We start from the raw sequence: 18,956 nt of genomic DNA on the forward strand, positions 1-18,956 counted from the left end.
TGGGGGGGGGGGTACTGACGCATGCGCACTGGTTAGTTAACTTCCAAAGAGGAGCAGCAACAGTTGTGGGTATGGGATGAGGGTGGGGGAGGAAAAGAGGCACAAATAGGGCAAAAAAAAAGAATGATGGGCTGCAAAATGGCCTAAAGGAAACGTCAATTTTTCTGCAACGTTTTCATGATGAACTTGTCATGGTTATCTTCTGACAGTAAACACACAAAATAAACATGCAGTTGGATTTTGGTGACATGATGAGATTTAAGAATATGTGCCCCCCCCCCAACAGTACGGGCCTGCTGAATGGGTCGGATCCGAAACCGAGCCGAGCCTAGGAGGCCCCCGCGAGGGTGGGGGGGGGGGGCAACTTACTTGTCTGGAGTGGGACTTGGGTTCGGGAGGCTTGAAGAAAGAATCGGGCAGCTTCCTCATCCTCATGGGAACCGAGGGGGGCACGATGGTATTTTTGGGGTTCATCACGGCGTTGAAAAGCGCCTCCAGATCCGTCTCCGAATCGCCCCGGACGTGGACGATTTGGTGTCCGGCCGGAGGGTTGTGCTGGCCCGGATCCATTGTCCCGAAAAAGTCTTTAGCAAAAAGTTGAGGGGGGAAAAAAAAAAACAACTCCCCCCCCTCCCCGGGAAAAAAAGGTAAATCAAATCCTGAGTTTGTTTTCCTTGGATTTTCACGTAGCAGGAAATATGGAAGAAAAAAAGGCAGACTTCGACGATGCTCAGAAGTTGTCCCGGTTCATCCTAAAGTGGGGGAAAAAAAAGTTTGTTAGCTGAAGTGTGCACACGAAGTCGAAGTTTTGCGGTTGTTTCTTGCGGGCATTCTCCAACGGGCAACAAAGCGCATTTCTGGAACTCTGAGAGCAAGCGTTCCGATTAACAACAAAAAAAAAAACAGTTTTCCACTCAAAACAAAATGTCGACACACACGAAGTGCGTTGGAAATGTTGGATTTCGGGCCCGAAATGAGCCCGCTCGTTGTTGGCAGAGAAGAAAAAAAATCTCCGCTGCTCACTTTGGAGGAGGGAGAGAGAGGAAAAAAAAAAAGTTTCGCCCCAGTCGAGTCTAAACTTTGGGCAGGACATTAAACTTTATGACTCATGGGACGGCGGCTCCAGGGGGCGGGGCTAGCTTGCAACCGGGACAGGAGCTTTTAAAGGTACACGCCGGGACGCACTCCAACTCTATCAACTTCCTTTTTTTTTTTTTTTTTTAAACAATCGTGAATTAACACTAGAATTTGTTTAGTCAAATCCAAATCAGAAATCACAACAATCAATTTTTTGATGACATGAAATCAATAAAGCCAATTTCCATAGCGCTAATATGCTAAAACCAGGAGAGTCCAATGTTTTTTATTTTCTTTTAAACACAGTAAAAATAAAAAAAGCAAGTAAACATTATCTATATACCTTAAATGTATAATGTTTATACGTTTATAGTAATTACTTTCATACTCCAGTACATTTAGTAGTAAAACTACTAGTACTTTTACTACCTTAAGTAAGTTAATTCTCTAAGGATGTAGCGGGTAACTACCAAAATAATCAATTATTTTAGGTACTTTTAGGGTACTTAAGTACCAAAAGTAACAAAAGTGATTAATGTGTTAAGTTAAATTGATTAATGATTTTACTACTTTAGTACCTTAAAGTACCTATAATAATTGATTACTTTGGGACCTAAGTACCAAAGTAATCAATTACTTTGATATTTAATTTATTAAACTAATCAATAGTTTTATACATCAATTACTTACCTTAAAGTACCTAAAATAATTGATTACTTTGGTACCTAAGTACCAAAGTAATCAATTACTTTGGTATTTAATTCATTAAACTAATCAATAGTTTTATACATCAATTACTTTTGTGGATTAGTTTGGTACTTATGTACCAAAGTAATCAATTATTTTAGTACTTAATTCATTACATTAATCAATTATTTTATACATTATTTACCTTAGTATCTAACAGTTGGCACTTTACTGCCTAAATGGATGACTAAATAATTACTTTAGTAATTTTACATGTTAAAATACTAGGAATTTGTATCTTTAACGTAAACAACAGGTAAAAGCTATAAAATCAACTGTTACCTACTTTTTACAGCGTTTATATGGGTTACAGGTTAGACTAACACCAAAAAAAAAAACAAAAAAACAAGTGCCTATGAGTGCCTGTAAAATAGAAAAAGATGCCAATCTTTTTTTAAATTGCAATTACACGTCACACGAGGACTTCGGTGTCCCCCCTTGCATTGCCCCCCCCCCCCCCTTTCTCCCCAAATGGGCCCGCCCCACTCTTTGACAAGTTACAGGAACACCGTTCTGAAAGTATTGTTTATGTCATGACGTACAAAATATTACACTCGCACCCCCCCCCCCCCCAATCACTCTTTCTGTGAAGGGTGACACATAATGGCACTATTTCTCCTCTCTCTCTCTTTTTTTTTTACAGTCTTTCATGAAAAGTAGATCCATGCAGTTCCCACAATTGTCATGCTAATGAGCCCCCTCTTCCATTGAGAAATCATTTTGTCAAGATCCACTGTCTCTGTTTCCCATACATCTCTCTGAATGAATGATTATGATGGAGCCCTATTAAACGGCCCCGAACAATGTAAAGCAGATTAACGGCTTGGGCCACCAATCACATGCTTTTTTTTTTGTTTTGTTTTGTTTTGCTGTGTGCATGTTCTAAAAGGGTGGATTCATTGTTACATGTACTCAATTGGATCTTTGTAAAACAATGTGGAGGAGTGCAAAAAGTGATGTTTTTTTTTTTTGAAGGTGGGAGGCACGGCGCTCATTGTACGTGGTGAACGTACGAAAAGTAGCCAGCAGTCGTCCGCACGCTTTTTTTTTTTTTTTTCAACCGCCTTGTTTGCGGTCATCACTATAACGCGCTGGGACACATTAAAGGGACGGTCTGCAATGATGCGAGAGGACCACCCACTTGGAGGTGCTCTCATGTTTGCTCAACATCTTTGCAGGCGTCTGTCCCTCACCCCTTAACCCCCCCCCCCCCTCCCCAATTTAAGGTCATGTGCTGTCCTCACATGTCCTCATGTTGTATTACTGTCAATCATTGTGTTACTCCGCCTGATGTGATAAAATTATTGGATGGATCTCGTTGAAGAACTAAAGGGAGATTTAGTGGCCCCTACAGGTGAACATCTCTAATTACAAGAAGGACATGACGTTAGGTCAGTCTTCAAATAGTCTGAGGGGGGGAGAATAACTGCGTTTACGCTTTAGTGTAATTGCACATCTGTGGCACTAGGTGATGCGGCGGCGCATGTCAAAATCTGTGCACAGGTGAGAAACTTTTTTAAATTACTGTCATTGAGATTTAGAAAAAAAATACTGTCCAAAATAGTACAAGCACAACATAAGTATTAATAAAAAACAATATTTAAAGATTTTCATCTTTCAAAAAAAAATAGCTCACTTTTATATTTCAGATACAAAATCATCTCACGGGCCCAACTGAATCCATTTGCGGGCCAGAAACGGCCCGCAGGACGTATGTTTGACATCCCTGCAGAAAAGTTTTGCTGGCAAATGGCGGCATTTTGAAGCAAATTTTAATCTAATAATAGCTGACCTGTTTTCTGAGATTGGTCATGTGACATTCAGAAGATGAGCTGTGATTGGTCGTTACCTGCGACCTGAGCAACTGTGATGTCATTTTTTGGTTGAGAGAAAGTGAAAAATGGCCGCCAGCAAAGACGCCTCAAAATTAATATTCACTATATTCATTATCACCTTTTGAGTACTTTTTTTTGGTTGGGGGGGGGGGGGGGGCGATTTTTTGGGGTTGACTTCCCTTTTAAATCTTGGTAAGCTTCTTTAAAAGTATTGTTTTTTTTTTTCAAAGCTTCAAATGGACTGTGACAAAATGCTGAAGATGAGCGCCTCGGCGCCGCGCATGCCGAAACTTGCAAACAAATGGAAACGTCTTTCCCTAATTTTCCGTCTTTCTTTCTTGGGTGTTGTCCCGGCCCGCGGCTTCAATGTCATGAAAGCGATAAAGAGTGTCAAACAAATGCGCTGAATAACTTCTTGAAAAAATTGGAATTAATTGTGGAGGTCTTGGGATGGGTTTGATTTCATGCATATTACAGCAGTCTAAAAAGAAAGTGTCATTAATTTGCAGAGCAGCAATTGACACTTAAGGTGGGCTTCCTCCAGTTTTTTTTTTTTGGGGGGGGGGGCAAGTCTATGCAAGCCGATGAAAGGGCAAAACCAGACATGTTGGAGGAAGGAGTAAGTAAACCCCCATAAGTGGCTGGTGAGGCTCATGCGTACATTCTAGAACAAAAAAAAAAATCCGTGGTTGCAAGAGTCGGAACAAATCAATTCTGCTGATGGGATTTAGCTAGCGCCGTGAAGCATTTTATTTTGGAGAAAAAGCGCAGACGCAGGTTTCAGCTTGTTATGAATATTACTAAGATTTAGGGCTGCAAGGGCTCAAACGAGCCCTCGAGTAATTCAAGAACTTTGGATAGAAAAAAATACTAGCTTGTTATTGTTTACATCAAAAAATGTATGTTCATGCTCTGCATGGCAGTAAAACACACTTGAAGTATTAAAGCTTACTTTACTAAAAATGGATGAGAATGCCTTGCAGCATTTTTAGTATAAATCATTTTTTTAAATGCAATAATATATTTTAGTTTGGAAAAGCAAAATTAATCAAATAAAATTAAAATATTAAAAAAAATATATAGAATAAAATAAATGGGATTGCATTTCTGCAGTGCAAAATGTAAAACTATGTCCAAAAAAAAAACAAGAAAAAAAAAGGAAAACCAATGTTGATCATTGCTTCCCAGAGTAAGAGCAAATGTTTTTATTTTGTTTCAACACAAACGTCATGTCTTCCTTCAGAAAAACTAGAAATAAAGAGTGGAAAAAAAAGCATCCCAAATATTAATCATCTAAAATAATTCTCAATGAATTTAATCAATTAGTCGTTGACTAATTGTTGCATCTCTACAATAAAAAGGCACTTTGTAAGAAATATGCTGGTGAACACAGGATAAAATTGGCATCGCATAAGCACAGGTGTCAAACTCCAGTCCTCGAGGGCCGGTATCCTGCATGCTTTTGCAGCATCTGGTTCAAATGATCAGGATCATTTACAAGCTCCAATAGAGCTTGCTAATTAAGCTGATCATTTGAGTCGGGTGTGTTGAGGAGTAAAAATGAAAAAAAACAAAAAAACATGCAGGATACCGGCTCTCAAGGACTGGACTTCAACACCTATGCATTACAGTGACCATAAAGTTTGACAACATTCACACTTTTTATCCTCATCTGAACCTAGTAATAGCAACCTATAATATTTTTTTCCCTTGTATTTTATGTAAAAAACAGTGGAATAATGTTCAACTGGATGTGAAGTATTAAAAAGTTTATACGTCAAGATTTAATGCCATAATTCAATTCTTTTCGCCTTGGCCACCAGGGGCCCGTGAATTGACATAAAAGTAAAAACATTTTAGTTTCAAGGTTTATCATCATTGGATAGCCAAATGTGCCTTTCTCGCCCATGAGAAGTGAAGCTGTTGGCGGCCATCTTGCATTGCCACGGACTAAACTTGGCTGATCATTTCTGCGCCCTTTTCAGGTTAAGTTCTGTCTCTACAGTGATAATGACACAGCTTGCGCTAATAGCAGGAGCAGCTCCAAATGCACAAATTCATGGGTAAAAAAATAAATGATGCCTGAGTGCTAAATGCGAACTTATTTTCTGCACACGTCATTTCAAATGCATTGACGCATATGCGATTTCGTCCATTGTCATTTTTATGCCCTGCAAAACAATAACACGAGTTGCCAGTCACGGCGGCAAGGCAAGATGGCTGCCCTGCCTTCAATCTTGAGAAATGATTGGCAGTTCAAATCTTTCTTTACATATGCCCCTTAAGTGCAAAGTTTTTTTTTTAAACTTACTTTTTTTTTTTTTAAGCAAGGCACACTTGGTTGCAAAACAGCAAGAACCATTTGACCGGAACACAAAGTGCTTTACCGCCATCTGGTGGCCATCTCGATGTCGCGCAGGACTCAGTGCGGGCCGCCTTTGCGGAATAGCTGGCAGTTGAGCCGGTCCAGGGACTGAAAAATTCTCTGCTCCTCCATGGAGATGGAAGTGGGCGCCGGGTGTCGGCGCTGGTACTGCTGCTGGTAAGGCTGCGAGGTTGCCCTGTGTGGTTTCGCGCCGATCTCCTCCGCGTATTTATCCATCAGACGCCGCCGGCCGGTACTTTTGACGCCTGTGACGGAAACGTGGCTACGTCGGCGACTCGTGGGTTTGGACCGGGATTATTTGGTACAGACTAACCTTTATTTGGGTAGAATCCTTTGGGTGATAGTCTTACTGGATTCGTCGTATGGAGACACGTAATCTGTAAGGGTTTCGTGTTAAAAAGTGCAGAATCTTAATGATTGAAAGGATCGGCGACCGTTACCTTGAAGAATTCAGGTCTTTTGTTTGTGGAACCCGAAAGTCGTCGGTTCTGATCCGCGCCAGATTTGTTCGCAGCCCGCCCACTGGTCAACGGCTGACATCGGGGGCCCCCGGCTTTGGCACACGTAGCATCAAAATCAAATTGAGTTGGCAGGATTTTCTGATGTTATAACCAAGCGTGTATTATGTCGTAACCCATGAATATTTTTCAATGAACGCATTTGTTTTATTTCCGGCTCATCTGCCGAAAAATTGTGTCGACGATGACAATGCGCCTCCATTTTGAGAGTTAACAAAACAAACGCCTACGCCGTTATAGGAGTCACTATGACACAAATTAGCAACAGGTTCTTTCATGTTCAAATTCATTTGCTCTTATTTTGAAAGCTTTGCTGCACTGCATTAAAAAACATTAAATTTGATTTGCTGATACCCGCAGAAACCCTGTTAAAATCTACATAGCCCCTGAGCGGATCTTCACGGACCCCCAGGGGTACTCAAACCACTGCTGGATAATATATAAGCGCACGTCATTTGATTGTGTTGGCGTACCTAATGAAGTGTGCCTTTGTTGTCTCGGGCTGCTGATGAAGGCGTTGCGGACGTCCTCGCACAGCTGATAGATCTCCTCATCGGTGGGGGTGCGGTCTAAGAGTTTTTCCCTTGATGCGGCGCCCCGCCCTCTGCCGCCGCCCGCCGGCTTGTGCCTGAAAACGGGCGAGCCTTTCCGGCCGGCGTCGGGCGCGGCCCGGCTAAACGAGGGCGTCACGCGAGCGTTGACCGCGCCGTCGTCGCCCGTCATATGTCGCCGCGTGTCCTTGTGCGGCGGAAAGTCCTCGGGAGGCGGAGCCAACTGATGGCCGAGGCCGACCTGGTCGCCGCCGTACGAGCCCCCGGTGGGACCCCCGTGCTTCGAAGCCGTCTTGGCTACCGGGATCGGGGATTGGGCGACAAAACCCGGGGGGACCGAGCGCTCCCCCAGAGGGACGTGTGACCCGTCCGTGTCCGCGCCGACTTGAACCCCGACATCCACGCAGCTGTGCGAGTGGCGGTCTCTGTGCCGCATCCAGTCGGGTTCGGCCTCCTCCTCGTCCAGCCAGCGCAGTTTCTTGGAGGCGTTCCTGCCGTCGGCAGCTTTGAACCTGGCTTTGGCCACTTCGATGCTGTCGCACACCGAAAACTGAACGGGTTTGCCGGCGTTGGGGGATTGCGCGGGCGTTTCGCACGGCACGCCCTTAAGGATCCCTTTTGTGTGCTGGGCCCTGCAGGTTGACGGCGACGGCGCTTTGGACCTGCTGGATTCTTGACTTAGGAGGCACTTTGAGCTCGTCGTATTCATGTGCTTCCACGCGTCGGTGTCGGCGGAGAACTTGTTGAGGTTATTGACGGTGGCGCAGGTTTCCTTGTGGGTGGGCAGGTTGTAGTTGAGGTCGGCGGGGTGCCTGTGGATGTGTGGCTTGAGCGGGACCAGGGCGGGCGCGGGAAGCGACAACGGAGGACGCTGCTCGTTGGGGCACTTGAGATCTTGGACGGGCTTTTCCCAGTAGTGCAGGACGGCGCTCTTGGCCGGTTCCTCCGTCTCCAGGCTGTCCAGACTGGACAGACTGTCGGATTTCGAGCAACGGGACAAGTTGTCGTCCTGAAATGAGAGCGCAAAATTTGATCAGCGGCGGATATTAACTCCTTGCATTAACTACATTTTTATTTGATTTACGCCGTTCAGACATTTAATCCCATAGACGGATTCAAATATTTTTCTTTTCAAATGTTAGGATGAAGGAAGGTATAAAGTGTCCCCCTATGGATAGTAAAGCTCTGTTCTCACACAGATTGTTATCTTAATTTTAAATAAAGTTTTCAAGTGATTGGCAGGTGACGCTGGTTGGCATGTGACAGTTTAGTTCAAGGCATTTTGGTCAAGGGGATAGAATCACACTTATTATAAAAAAACAAAACAAAAAGAACATCTCATTTACTCAGTTAAAATGAGGACAGATTCCAAGCAATGTTATGGATTAAATTTCCATGTGCATGAGTAGCGTTGAATAGAAAACAAAAGAGAATTCATTAACTACATTTTTGATGTAAGATATTACATTTTTAGTAGTACAATTTACACATTCAATATGTTCATATTTTTCCAGTCAACAGTTTTGTTTTCTATTGAAAGCTACTCATATTCAATGGATAATTGAAGCTCTAATTTAATTATCATTTATAAATATTGCTTAAAAAGTGTTGCCTTATTTTGAGTGTATAAATGTGATGTTTTTTTCCTAATGATATCCAATAAAAAAAATTAATGAAATGTTTACACAATTCATAAATAATATTTAAACCTTTACCTCATCTGACAACCACTGTTTGAGAAAAGAATAAACTGCTCGGACGTTTTAGGCGTCACTAAAGCAAAATTTATTGGCAGAAAGTCATCGCGCTGCATATAGTTTTTATTTTAGCTTGTCCCAAAAATCTTTTCAGCCACAAATAGGTAGTTTGGAGGAAAACGCACCGTGTTCTAAAGCAAGGTACAGGCATGAAAATGCGCACACAAAAAAGCTGCATTGCTTCTCGTTGCCACCAGATGGCGACATTAACTCTCCTAAGGAAATTTGTAGCGAAGAAAAAAATGGTAGTTTTCGAGTGTGCATCCACATGACAAAAACGTACCTGTTCACTGTGCTCCATTTGCTTCTCCGGCTTCTTTGGAAGATCTTGCCACATCCTGACAGAAGGACTCTGCTCCTGACGGCCCACGCCCATCTGCGTTGTAGTGTGAGTGTGGCAAAGGGACGGTTCCGACGATGCGACGGTAGGGGCGGGTCCGGAAGTGAGGGTGCCGTTCGTTTCACTGAAGAAACATCGGAATACGGAAAATTATATCGCTAGCGCCATCGACTCACGAGTTATTTGAATTGTATTGCAGCAATATTTGTTCGATGTTCGTTGGTTGTGCTTTTTATTGACGTGATTAAATAATTGTTCGGAGCACTTTTAAGTGGAGGTACTGACGAAAGAGGGACGATGTTACCCGTTGATGTCGGACCCCAGGACGGGGCCTCGGATTTGACTGAGGGCGTCGTCCACATCCGGGCAGTCTTTCGCTAAAGGGAGCCGCTCGCATTGGCTCGGCCTCTGAGAGGGCGGCACGAAAGACCTCTGGAATTGCTCGGTGACGTCTTGGATTTTCTGCCGGCGCTGCTGCAGGACTTCCTCGCGCCTCCGTTGCTCCTGCAGCACCCATAGCCTCTGTTTCTCCCTCAGATCCCTGCCGCGGATTTAAACAAAAAACTCGAGACAGCGTTTGGCTGTACTGTCCCAATACTAATGCTCATTTTTGATTGTCTACTTGCTAAGAACACTGCAAAAGGTCCAGAAAGTGAGAAAGAATTATAATAAGAAATATTTTTTGTCTAATAAGGAAGAAATAGCTTGTGCAGCAAAAAAAAAAAAAACGAATGCTTAGTTCAAGATATTCAATCTATCATTTTCTTAAGATTTATTTGCTCCAAACATTCACATTCTTTCTCATAAAACGAAACAAATTAGTGCCAGAAAAGAACAAACTTATACGTAAGCATCGGTGTGAGGATTTGCAGAAAGACACCTATGTATTCCTACACTGTAATTTACATAAAATCATATTAAAATTGTTTACGTAGATCGTATTGTACTAATTCAAGTAAACCCATCGGTGAAATGTTTGCTTCAATCTAGCAAAACTGGCCTGAATTTTGAAACGAATGAGAAAACATTACATTTTACAGTGGAACCGTTTGCTAAAATCTTGGCTTAAATGACGCTTATTTTATTTTTGGAATTTTTTTTTTTCATTTGACCTTTCATTGACAACTATTTGCTTGACTTGCAACTTAAATGAAGATGATCTGACTCGTTTTAGCACTTAAGAAAAAAAAAAAAGTCTTGAATTAGGATGGCCTACCTGCATCTTCGGTTGGTCTCCTGCACACATCTGCGAGCTCGCTCTCTGTTGACCTTCTGCTCCTCAAGCAGGGCGGCTCTCTCCTGCTGGAGGCTCGACATCACTCATTTCTGTGTGGACACAACAAAAACGTCTTTTAGTCTCTTGGGAGCTGCTACTGCCCATGAATGAAAACAAACGTGTCATGTCAGCTAGCCGCTGCACATTAGCTTTGTAATAGTTGACGTGACGTCATAGTCTGTCTTTAACAAACAAACAAAAAAAAACAACAACCTTCCAGCTGTGCTAAGTTTTTTGTTTACCTGCACCCTTGACGTTTATGATGTCGCAGTGATGTAAACTATGGAGCTTCAAAAACCTAGAAAACAAGTTAGGTCAAGCATGATTTAAAATGGTGACGTAAGGTTTAGCTTAGTTTGCTAACAGGTCGCTAGACGTAATAAATCTTGTTCAAACGCCCACTAAAAAGTTGTCACGCGCGCCAATATGACGTCATTTTCCGAGTATAAGTCTCCCGTGAGTTGTTTGTTGTTTTATTTTTTTGAATTAGCAAAGCCCAAGTTCAAAAACGCAGCGCTCACCTTTCTGTTTGCCAACAATGCGGCCATCATTTAACGACTGGGGACGCACTTCCTTGACAACGGTTGTTGTGCAACTACTAAAATTGTCCAGCAGAGGCCGCCAAAAACACACGTTTCTTTGTTGTTAAGCCGAAAGCTGCAAAGTGACCCCTGGCTGGCCAATTTTTTTACATTTACAAGCATTTAGGAATGAACACATGGTGCCGTTTTGACGATCTTCAATCTTTTTTAGCCTTCTATTTTTGTCAATGCTTTTTATTAGATGTTTCAAGATCAATTACAGAAATCGGGTCAAAATTGACACCCAAGGGTTTTAATTGCTAACAGTTACTATGTTAAAGCACTGATAGTTCCACTGCCCATCAGGATACTAATATTATCACGATCCTCCTGATTGATACGTAATTTCTTCAGCACAGCCGCTGAACAGTGCCACCCCAAGTGTGACCTCACACAAATTCCAGTGCAGTGACCACAACCTCTCGGTCACTGAAGCACGCGAGCGAAAGAGACTGACAGGATATGGAGTCAAGGTTCGTTGTGTTATTTTACCTTGCCGCGATAAGAAAGATGGAAAGTGGCAGACACATCTGACTTTCTTTGAGGTACGTGGAAAAATAATTGGGATTTATGACGTCATTTTCTTTATATGCTGTCCTGCATGCTTTTGATTTGAGTTGTTATTGTTTTTGTATTGAAAAGCAAAGGTCATCATAATGACATTGAATAATTTGTCTTCCTATGTTTCAAAATTTCTCAAAACATATATATATATATATATATATATATATATATATATATATATATATATATATATATATATATATATATATATATATATATATATTTATTTTTTGCAGACAACTGCAAGCTGCATGCTAATCAAAAAGCTAAACAAGTAGCTCTGCGTCTGTCAATTTATATAAGTCAGAATTTTGGTTGTATGTGTAGCAGCACGTAATTATATGGCCGGTGACTGCATATGCACTCATCTCAATTCTGCTCCTTTCAAGCAAAGTTTACAATTGGATAAAAGAGGGCAGTCTCGCTCGCTCAGTCATCATAAACCGCTGCAATTACCGGTCGCTGTAAGTGCATCACTCAAATTCAATTATGACTTGGAAAAGCAAATTTAGTCAGATTGGTGATTCGCTTTTAAACAACGGGCGAACACCATATGCTGATCTTGAAGGACTTTGGAGCGTAGCCCATAAATAGCCTAGCAACATGCTGGGAGTGTTCTCCCGGGTCGAGCCACATTCGAGGCTGAGTTTGAGGGTGTCAAGCAGGGCAGATGATGAGTCTGTGGGTGGTGGCTTTCGAGTAATAAATCTCCGTCGGACGTATGGACGGAGGCCAAGATAGCTTAGTTCAAGCAACGAGAACATTTCAATGTATTTACGAGCATTTTTTTGTACTTGTAAATATGTTCATACGTTTATGGATTGGCTAAAAAGTGGTGATTTTTTTAGCGTTAGCATTTTTAGCTTTCAAGTAAGTTGTGTTGTGTATTTTTTTTACACTATAAGCCGGTATATTATTGGGAAATTTCCATCAATAAGGCGCAACGGGTTATCAGGATCAATGAAAAAAACAAACCAATACAGCAAGTGAGTCAAATTTGTCAGGGTAGCCTAGGCTAGCTTCATATTTCTTGATTATTTTCAGCATGATTTCCATATAAATCATCTTTTTACTTCTCACTTTAACATCATCTTGGCTAACCCGTTCAACTTTGAATTAAGCAGTAAAATGCACTACAAATACGGTTTTGTAATCACTCACAATCGAACAAAGCTTTACCATTCCGCCATTTTGAAACGAGTGAGGCTGACCAATAGCAGACCAGCATCGTAGTCACGTCTTGCATGGAGGCATTGACGGCAACAGAAAACAAGTAGAATTACCTAAAAACGCCAGCAGATGGAGGCAAAACAACACAAATACAGCCAAGCCCCTTGGGTCATGACAGTTGTTTTTGTCGCAAAACCGGGAAAATACCAAAAAGAGGGGATGAAAAAACTCAGTAGTCCACATCGCAACATGAAAAAAATGCAATCCAGGGACGCTGTAACACGGGGGTCCACTGTACTTTGTAAAACGGTTCAAGAAAACTCTAGAAAAACTTTTCAATTTTTGCAACCCGACCTTTAAGTCTCTTATATGGTCTCCTTTGTGCAGATGACAACCAAACCTTCCGAATCGGCCTCATGGAAGGCCGCCCCCTTCTTCCGCGACCATCTCGACTCCAACCTCTCTCTGACCGAGGAGGTTTTTTTAGAAGCAGTTGTGCGCGGCAATGTTCCCGAGGTGAAGCGCTTGCTTGAGGAGCTGCCGGACATCAACGTCAACAGCGTCAATTTCACGGGCCAGAATGCTCTGCAGCTGGCTGTGGCCAACGAGCATTTGGAGATCACCAAGTTGCTCCTGGAGAGGAAAGAGTTGACCAGGATGGGCGACGCATTACTCTTAGGCATCCGTAAAGGTTACGTGCGGATCGTGGAGGCCATCTTGAGCCACCGGGCCTTTGCGGACGTTCAGAGGTTGACGTCCAGCCCCAGTCAGGTAGACATACATCGAGACCTCTTTGCTTACGACGAGAACGGCAGCCTTTTCTCCAGCGACGTCACGCCCATCATCCTTGCATCCCAATGTCACGATTACGAGATAGTACACTTGCTTCTCGCCAGGGGGGCCCGTATCCGACGGCCCCACGACTACTTCTGCTGGTGCGGCGACTGCAGTCAGCAGCAGGCCGACGACTCCTTCAGACACTCGCAGTCCCGCATTGACGCCTACAAAGGTCTCGCCAGTCCGGCGTATATTTCGCTCTCCAATGAAGATCCCGTGACGGCGGCGCTGGAGTTGAGCAACGAGCTGGCGGTCTTGGCCAGCACTGAGATGGAGTTCAAGGTAAAAATACAGACCAAAGAGTTTTTGAGAGGACAGTTGCTTAGTCACTAGGGATGATTGATTTTTAGACTGCCAGAAGCTGGTGGTTTCTAGGACATTTGGTAGGACATTAGGAATCATCCTTGTTGTCGACGACATTATTTTTAATAATCATGAATAGGATATCTTCATCGAGTTAGGTTTCCGTGCTCAATGGTACGTGAGCTGTACTCGACATCTCTGTAAACCAGTCCAGCCTTACATTTGGTCTGAAGTCAAAGACTTAAAGATCTGGGTCTGTAGAACGCCTTGTCCAACCCATTGTCCAATGCCCACACCAACTCCTGTTGGGTAAGACCCTAAAGGCCAGAGTCCCAGTCTTAGACTCCCAGACTGCTTCTGGATGCTTGAAATCTGTCACTTGGTCTGACTAATTAGTAGCAGCAACTTTTACATTCTGAAATGAAACCACAATAGTGACGTGCGTCTTCTATCCCCTACACCAGAACGACTACAAGAAGCTATCCATGCAGTGCAAAGATTTCATGGTGGGCCTGCTGGACTTGTGCCAGAACACAGAGGAAGTAGAAGCCATCTTGCACGGTGAATCGCTCGAGAGCTCACAAAACCTGGACAGGTTAAAACTCGCCATCAAGTATGAGGTTAAAAAGGTGAGTCTTTGCCCAGAAATCTCAAAACTGGAACGTATATTCTAGTCCATGAGTATTTATGCTGTGCCCGTCTCTCAGTTTGTGGCCCATCCCAACTGCCAGCAACAGCTGCTCTCCATCTGGTATCAGAACGTTTCCGGACTACGTCAACGGACCATGGCGGTTAAGATTCTCCTGGTCCTCGGGGTCACGGTCGGCTTGCCCGTTCTGGCCCTTGTGTCCTGGATTGCACCATCTAGCAAGGTTGACCATCTGAGGATACGTAGGGTTGTATCGGTTTCTTGAGGATGATACCCTCAACGATGATGCGTTATTATCCTTCAAAACATTGATAACTTGGTACATAAGTACCCCCCTAGGGTGTATTTATGTAAATAAGAGATTGTACCCCAATTTCTGGTGTTATATTCACAACTGTTATTTTTTTCTCCCTATCTGTTGCCCTGATTACATCAGCTAGGGAAGCTGATGTGTGGCCCTTTTCTGAAGTTTGTGTCCCACGCCGCCTCTTTTGTGACGTTCCTGTGCCTCCTGGTCCTGAACGCTGCCGACCGCTTCAACGGCCCGCCGCTGATGCCCAACGTGACGGCCCACGACCGGCCTTCGCAGCTTTTTCGCATGAAGACCACGCCCTTCACCTGGATGGAGATTCTCATTATGTTCTGGGTGCTAGGTTAGGTCTTCTACTGACCAATTTCCATAATTAGCAACTAAGTGGTGTGGTTCTTGAGATTGCCCTTGGTCTTTGTCTTGATCTGGCATACCAGATGTCTTAGTCTTGAATTGATCTTGATACTCTAGTCTTGATAATGTCTTGGTGATCTGTGGAGTACAACACTACTCCCTACCTTCTCACTTGGGAATATCATCCAGTAAAATGTCATGGTTTAACGGGGTCTTTCTTCCTGTGTCTACAGGGAAAATTTGGGAAGAATGCAATGACATTTGGTCTCAGGACATCGGGGAATACATCTCAGAACCATGGAACCTTCTGGACTTCAACATTTTGGCCATCTTCAGCAGCTGGTTCATTGCACGGCTGATGGCGTTCTGGCACGTGTACGCAGCTCAGCGCTACGTGGACGAGCACTTTGCTAATCTGTCCGGCATCTCCTTACCCTTGGACATTCAGTATTTCCAGCTCGGTACGTCACAGAGTACAAGTCTTCTTGTGATCCGATCGGTTGATTTGGTTTTGTAGTATCAGTCGGATCATTTATAGGTTTCCTGTCAGCACTCTAAAGACCCTCACTGAGGAGCGAACGTTGGCAGGGTTGCAACTTTTTTGGTTCTCCCAGTAGGAAACCTGTTTTTTTTATAGTCTGTTCTTCCACAATTTGTAAAAGAGCGAATAGCAAAATCAAAACTTCTGATCAGGTTGCTTGGTTTGCTTAGATTCCTTGATTGGTTCCGCAGGAAAGAAAAACAAAACACAAGAACCTTTTGTGTTTGTCGTGATTGTTGTTTGATGTGATTGTTTTTGATTGATCCTCGCTTCACCGCAGCGTTCCATTCTTCATTTCCAGCCCGAGTCAAGTGGCTCCCCTCGGATCCGCAGCTCATTTCCGAGGGCCTGTACGCCATCGCGGTGGTGCTGAGCTTCTGTCGCATCGCCTATGTGCTGCCCGCCAACGAGAGCTTCGGCCCGTTGCAGATCTCGCTCGGCAGGAGTGTGAAGGACATTTTCAAGTTCCTGGTGATTTTCATCACTGTCTTTGTAGCCTTCATGGTGGGGATGTTCAACCTGTACTCGTACTACCTTGGGGCCAAGCACAACGACGCCTTCACCACGTGAGCTGCGCCGCGTCTTATCTGAAATTCTGATCTGATTCGAGTAGAAATTAACATCTGTTGGGGAAGAAAATAAAAAATATCGTCAAATACTGTATGTAGGAAACTCATTTTGCAAACGTCTTCATTACAGGCTGGAGGAAAGCTTCAAAACGCTCTTCTGGGCAATTTTTGGCCTGTCAGAAGTCAAGTCGGTGGTGATTGATATCGACCACAAATTCATCGAAAATATCGGCTACATCCTGTACGGGGTTTATAACGTCATCATGGTGATCGTCCTGCTCAACATGCTCATCGCCATGTTCAATAGCTCCTTTCAGGAAATTGAGGTTTGCTTCGTTTCAAGAACGCTTGCTTCCGTATTCCTAAAACATGAAGGACGATTTTACCAACGATCACGGGAAGAAAAAAAAAGTTGTGTCTTGTTCAGGGCGACGCTGACGTGGAGTGGAAGTTCGCCCGGGCCAAATTGTGGTTTTCGTACTTCGAGCAAGGCGGTTCCCTGCCCGTCCCCTTCAACCTGCTCCCGAGTCTCAGCCCGTTTGCTTCGCTCTTGCGGGGGATCAAAGGATGTCTCTGGGAGGCAGCTCGAGGGAAGGTCCGAGAAAATATTCGGGGTGACAAAATGGAACGAGACAAGGTAGACAACATAATTCAATTTCTGTTTTCATTCAGCAAAAGTTGGTTTTGTTTACCTCATGTTTTTCCTTGTTGTTTTGGATCTCAGTTAAGGCAACAAGAAGACTCCAAGGTGGAAGCATCTGCCTGTCCAACGCGTTATCAAGTAAAATGAAATAAATACAAATATGGATTACTTACACCAACTTATTGACCTGCTGTATCTTCCTAAACGCATAGCTATTAAAGCTAGTTAGCTTTCACCCAAAGTAGCTTGCAAGGTATCCCCAGGTACCGAGCTAGCTATTACCCCCATAGCTAGCGCTCCAGTCCCAGTTAGATCTCACGTAGCTAGATAATTGCTCCCAAGTAGCTAGCTAGCTTTCTTTCAAAGTAGCTAGCTAGCTTTCTTTCCAAGTAGCTAGCTAGCTTTCTTTCCAAGTAGCTAGCTTTCTTTCCACGTAGATATCTCCTCAAATAGCTAACTCATTGGTACCCCAAGTAGCTACCTAGCTAGCTCCCCTGTATCTAGATAGCAAGCTCTCCAAATAGATAGGCCCAAGTAGTTAGCTAATTTACTATGCTTCACCTAGCTGTTTACATCTGCTGTGGACTACCAACCAACTTTAGCTAGTTATTTACCCTTTTAACCAACTATACCAAGATTTCGTTAAAATGGCCCAGAGGGATTTATCTTCAACTTAATTTCAGCGGTTTTTACCTCAAACTCGGTGACATAGCGTTCGGGATCAGCATGTCATTTTTAAATTACCCAGCACTATTTCCAATTTCCAGAAGATCATGAATCGCCTCGTCAAGAGACACATCCTGAAAGCACAGCGGGACAGGGAAAACGACGAGGTGAATGAAGGTGATTAGAGCGCGCGCACACGCGCACAAAAACACGCACACCATGTTCCCGGCGCCTCCGTTGCGAAACATCTTGTCCCGCAGGCGAACTCAACGAGATCAAGCGAGACATCTCCAGCCTTCGCTTCGAGTTGCTGGGGATGGGCAAGCGGGAAGTGAAGACCCTGGCGCAGCTCATCGGGCAGCTCGGTCAAGTCGCGCAAGGACAACGCCAGTCTCATTAGTTTGAATGCGAGGTTTCAAACCTAATATATATATATATATATATATATATATATATATATATATATATATATATATATATATATATATATATATATATATATATATGCATGTGTGTATACAGTATCAGCAAAAAAAAAAAAAAAAAAAAAAAAGCCATTTGTGGCCCACAATTCCAATTTTAGTGCATATGCATAAAAAATTACATGACATGGCCAGCAATAATATCTAAAAAAAAAAAATAATAATAATGGTAGACAGCGTTAGAAGTGTCATCCAAATGGAACATAAAAAGATTTATAGCTAAATTGTGTTTTATTGATGTGTTTTATTGCAAAATGTTGTATGCGTTTATTTTGTTAAGATTGCGATGTAATTAGTGACAGAATTTTCCAGCGAACGAGTTAGAAATAAACAGATTTGCTGAAGAAAATAAGCCACAACAAATTCATTTAGGTCTGTTTTTTTTAATCCAAAATCATTACATAACGTCATAAAAAAAGTTTGTGATTCACTGATCCACATCATGAAGCTAATTCAAAAAATACCCAAAAATGTAAAGCTGTAGCTACCAACTTTGCAGAATCTAGATGATAGAACATTGTTTTTATTGGCATGTTTTTGTTGCCCATATGTTGCATGGGGCTCCACATTGCGACAATGTCAGAGTTAACCACACGGTGGTGCTGTTGGGCTCTCATTCTTTTGCCATATTTCTTCCACGTTAAAGTTTCACAATCACTGTTTTTTTTTTTATAGGAGGTTAAACAAAAGGTAGTTGCATTACGCATGCTCATCTTTTGACATTCTCGTGCTACAAAAAAATCTGTTATTTATTTATTTATTTTTTAAGAATTGGTGGTTGGTATCACCAACATTTTTGA

General features: G+C 42.9%; 3 protein-coding genes across 6 annotated transcripts in view; 1 reads left to right on the forward strand and 2 right to left on the reverse strand.

Annotated features, from left to right (window-relative positions):
- yap1 (Yes1 associated transcriptional regulator) overlaps positions 1-1,083 on the reverse strand; it is a 33,954-nt gene extending 32,871 nt beyond the window's left edge. Inside the window, exon 1 of one of the 2 annotated variants that reach the window (XM_088427687.1) lies at positions 370-1,083. In XM_088427687.1, the coding sequence (XP_088283813.1) occupies positions 370-570 (201 nt within the window). In that variant the 5' untranslated portion in view covers positions 571-1,083. The remainder of the gene's footprint in view (positions 1-369) is intronic. The other variant, XM_088427686.1, reaches the window with a different exon arrangement.
- Positions 611-11,033, reverse strand: cep126 (centrosomal protein 126). Of its 3 annotated transcripts, XM_088427683.1 has the most exons (10): positions 11,009-11,032; positions 10,730-10,785; positions 10,428-10,537; positions 9,516-9,752; positions 9,155-9,335; positions 7,037-8,123; positions 6,486-6,598; positions 6,359-6,422; positions 6,047-6,290; positions 611-752 (listed from the first exon to the last, which is right to left on the reverse strand). In XM_088427683.1, the coding sequence occupies exons 3-9, from the start codon at positions 10,526-10,528 to the stop codon at positions 6,082-6,084; spliced, it is 1,992 nt and encodes a 663-aa protein (XP_088283809.1). In that variant the 5' UTR covers positions 10,529-10,537; positions 10,730-10,785; positions 11,009-11,032; the 3' UTR covers positions 611-752; positions 6,047-6,081. The 3 variants fall into 3 exon arrangements, with proteins under 3 accessions (XP_088283809.1, XP_088283808.1, XP_088283810.1); XM_088427682.1 differs by lacking the exon at positions 611-752 and having other exon boundaries at positions 4,869-6,290; XM_088427684.1 differs by lacking the exons at positions 611-752; positions 10,730-10,785 and having other exon boundaries at positions 4,869-6,290; positions 11,009-11,033.
- Positions 11,034-11,521: 488 nt separating this feature from the next.
- On the forward strand, positions 11,522-18,079 carry trpc6b (transient receptor potential cation channel, subfamily C, member 6b). The gene is made up of 12 exons (XM_088427688.1): positions 11,522-11,613; positions 13,190-13,921; positions 14,407-14,571; positions 14,650-14,814; positions 15,028-15,244; positions 15,489-15,716; positions 16,098-16,362; positions 16,496-16,691; positions 16,793-17,002; positions 17,090-17,146; positions 17,776-17,851; positions 17,935-18,079. Exons 2-12 carry the CDS (start codon positions 13,190-13,192, stop codon positions 18,072-18,074), a joined length of 2,451 nt encoding a protein of 816 aa, XP_088283814.1. The 5' UTR covers positions 11,522-11,613; the 3' UTR covers positions 18,075-18,079.
- Positions 18,080-18,956: the final 877 nt, after the last annotated feature.

Source organism: Hippichthys cyanospilos, chromosome 11, assembly GCF_059441005.1.
Source record: "Hippichthys cyanospilos isolate Australia breed blue-spotted pipefish chromosome 11, RoL_Hcya_1.0, whole genome shotgun sequence".
NCBI classification, from domain to species: Eukaryota; Metazoa; Chordata; class Actinopteri; order Syngnathiformes; family Syngnathidae; genus Hippichthys; species Hippichthys cyanospilos.

Excerpts from the sequence above, each read along its gene's own strand:
- cep126 (XM_088427683.1), bottom strand. The coding sequence starts at position 10,528 with ATGTCGAGCCTCCAGCAGGAGAGAGCCGCCCTGCTTGAGGAGCAGAAG. Across the intron at positions 9,336-9,515 it reads CTGGGGTCCGACATCAACGG|TGAAACGAACGGCACCCTCA; the intron begins GTAACATCGTCC and ends ATGTTTCTTCAG. Across the intron at positions 6,291-6,358 it reads AGGATTCTACCCAAATAAAG|GCGTCAAAAGTACCGGCCGG; the intron begins GTTAGTCTGTAC and ends TTTCCGTCACAG.
- trpc6b (XM_088427688.1), top strand. The coding sequence starts at position 13,190 with ATGACAACCAAACCTTCCGAATCGGCCTCATGGAAGGCCGCCCCCTTC. Across the intron at positions 15,245-15,488 it reads CATTATGTTCTGGGTGCTAG|GGAAAATTTGGGAAGAATGC; the intron begins GTTAGGTCTTCT and ends CTGTGTCTACAG. Across the intron at positions 17,003-17,089 it reads ACAAAATGGAACGAGACAAG|TTAAGGCAACAAGAAGACTC; the intron begins GTAGACAACATA and ends TTTGGATCTCAG.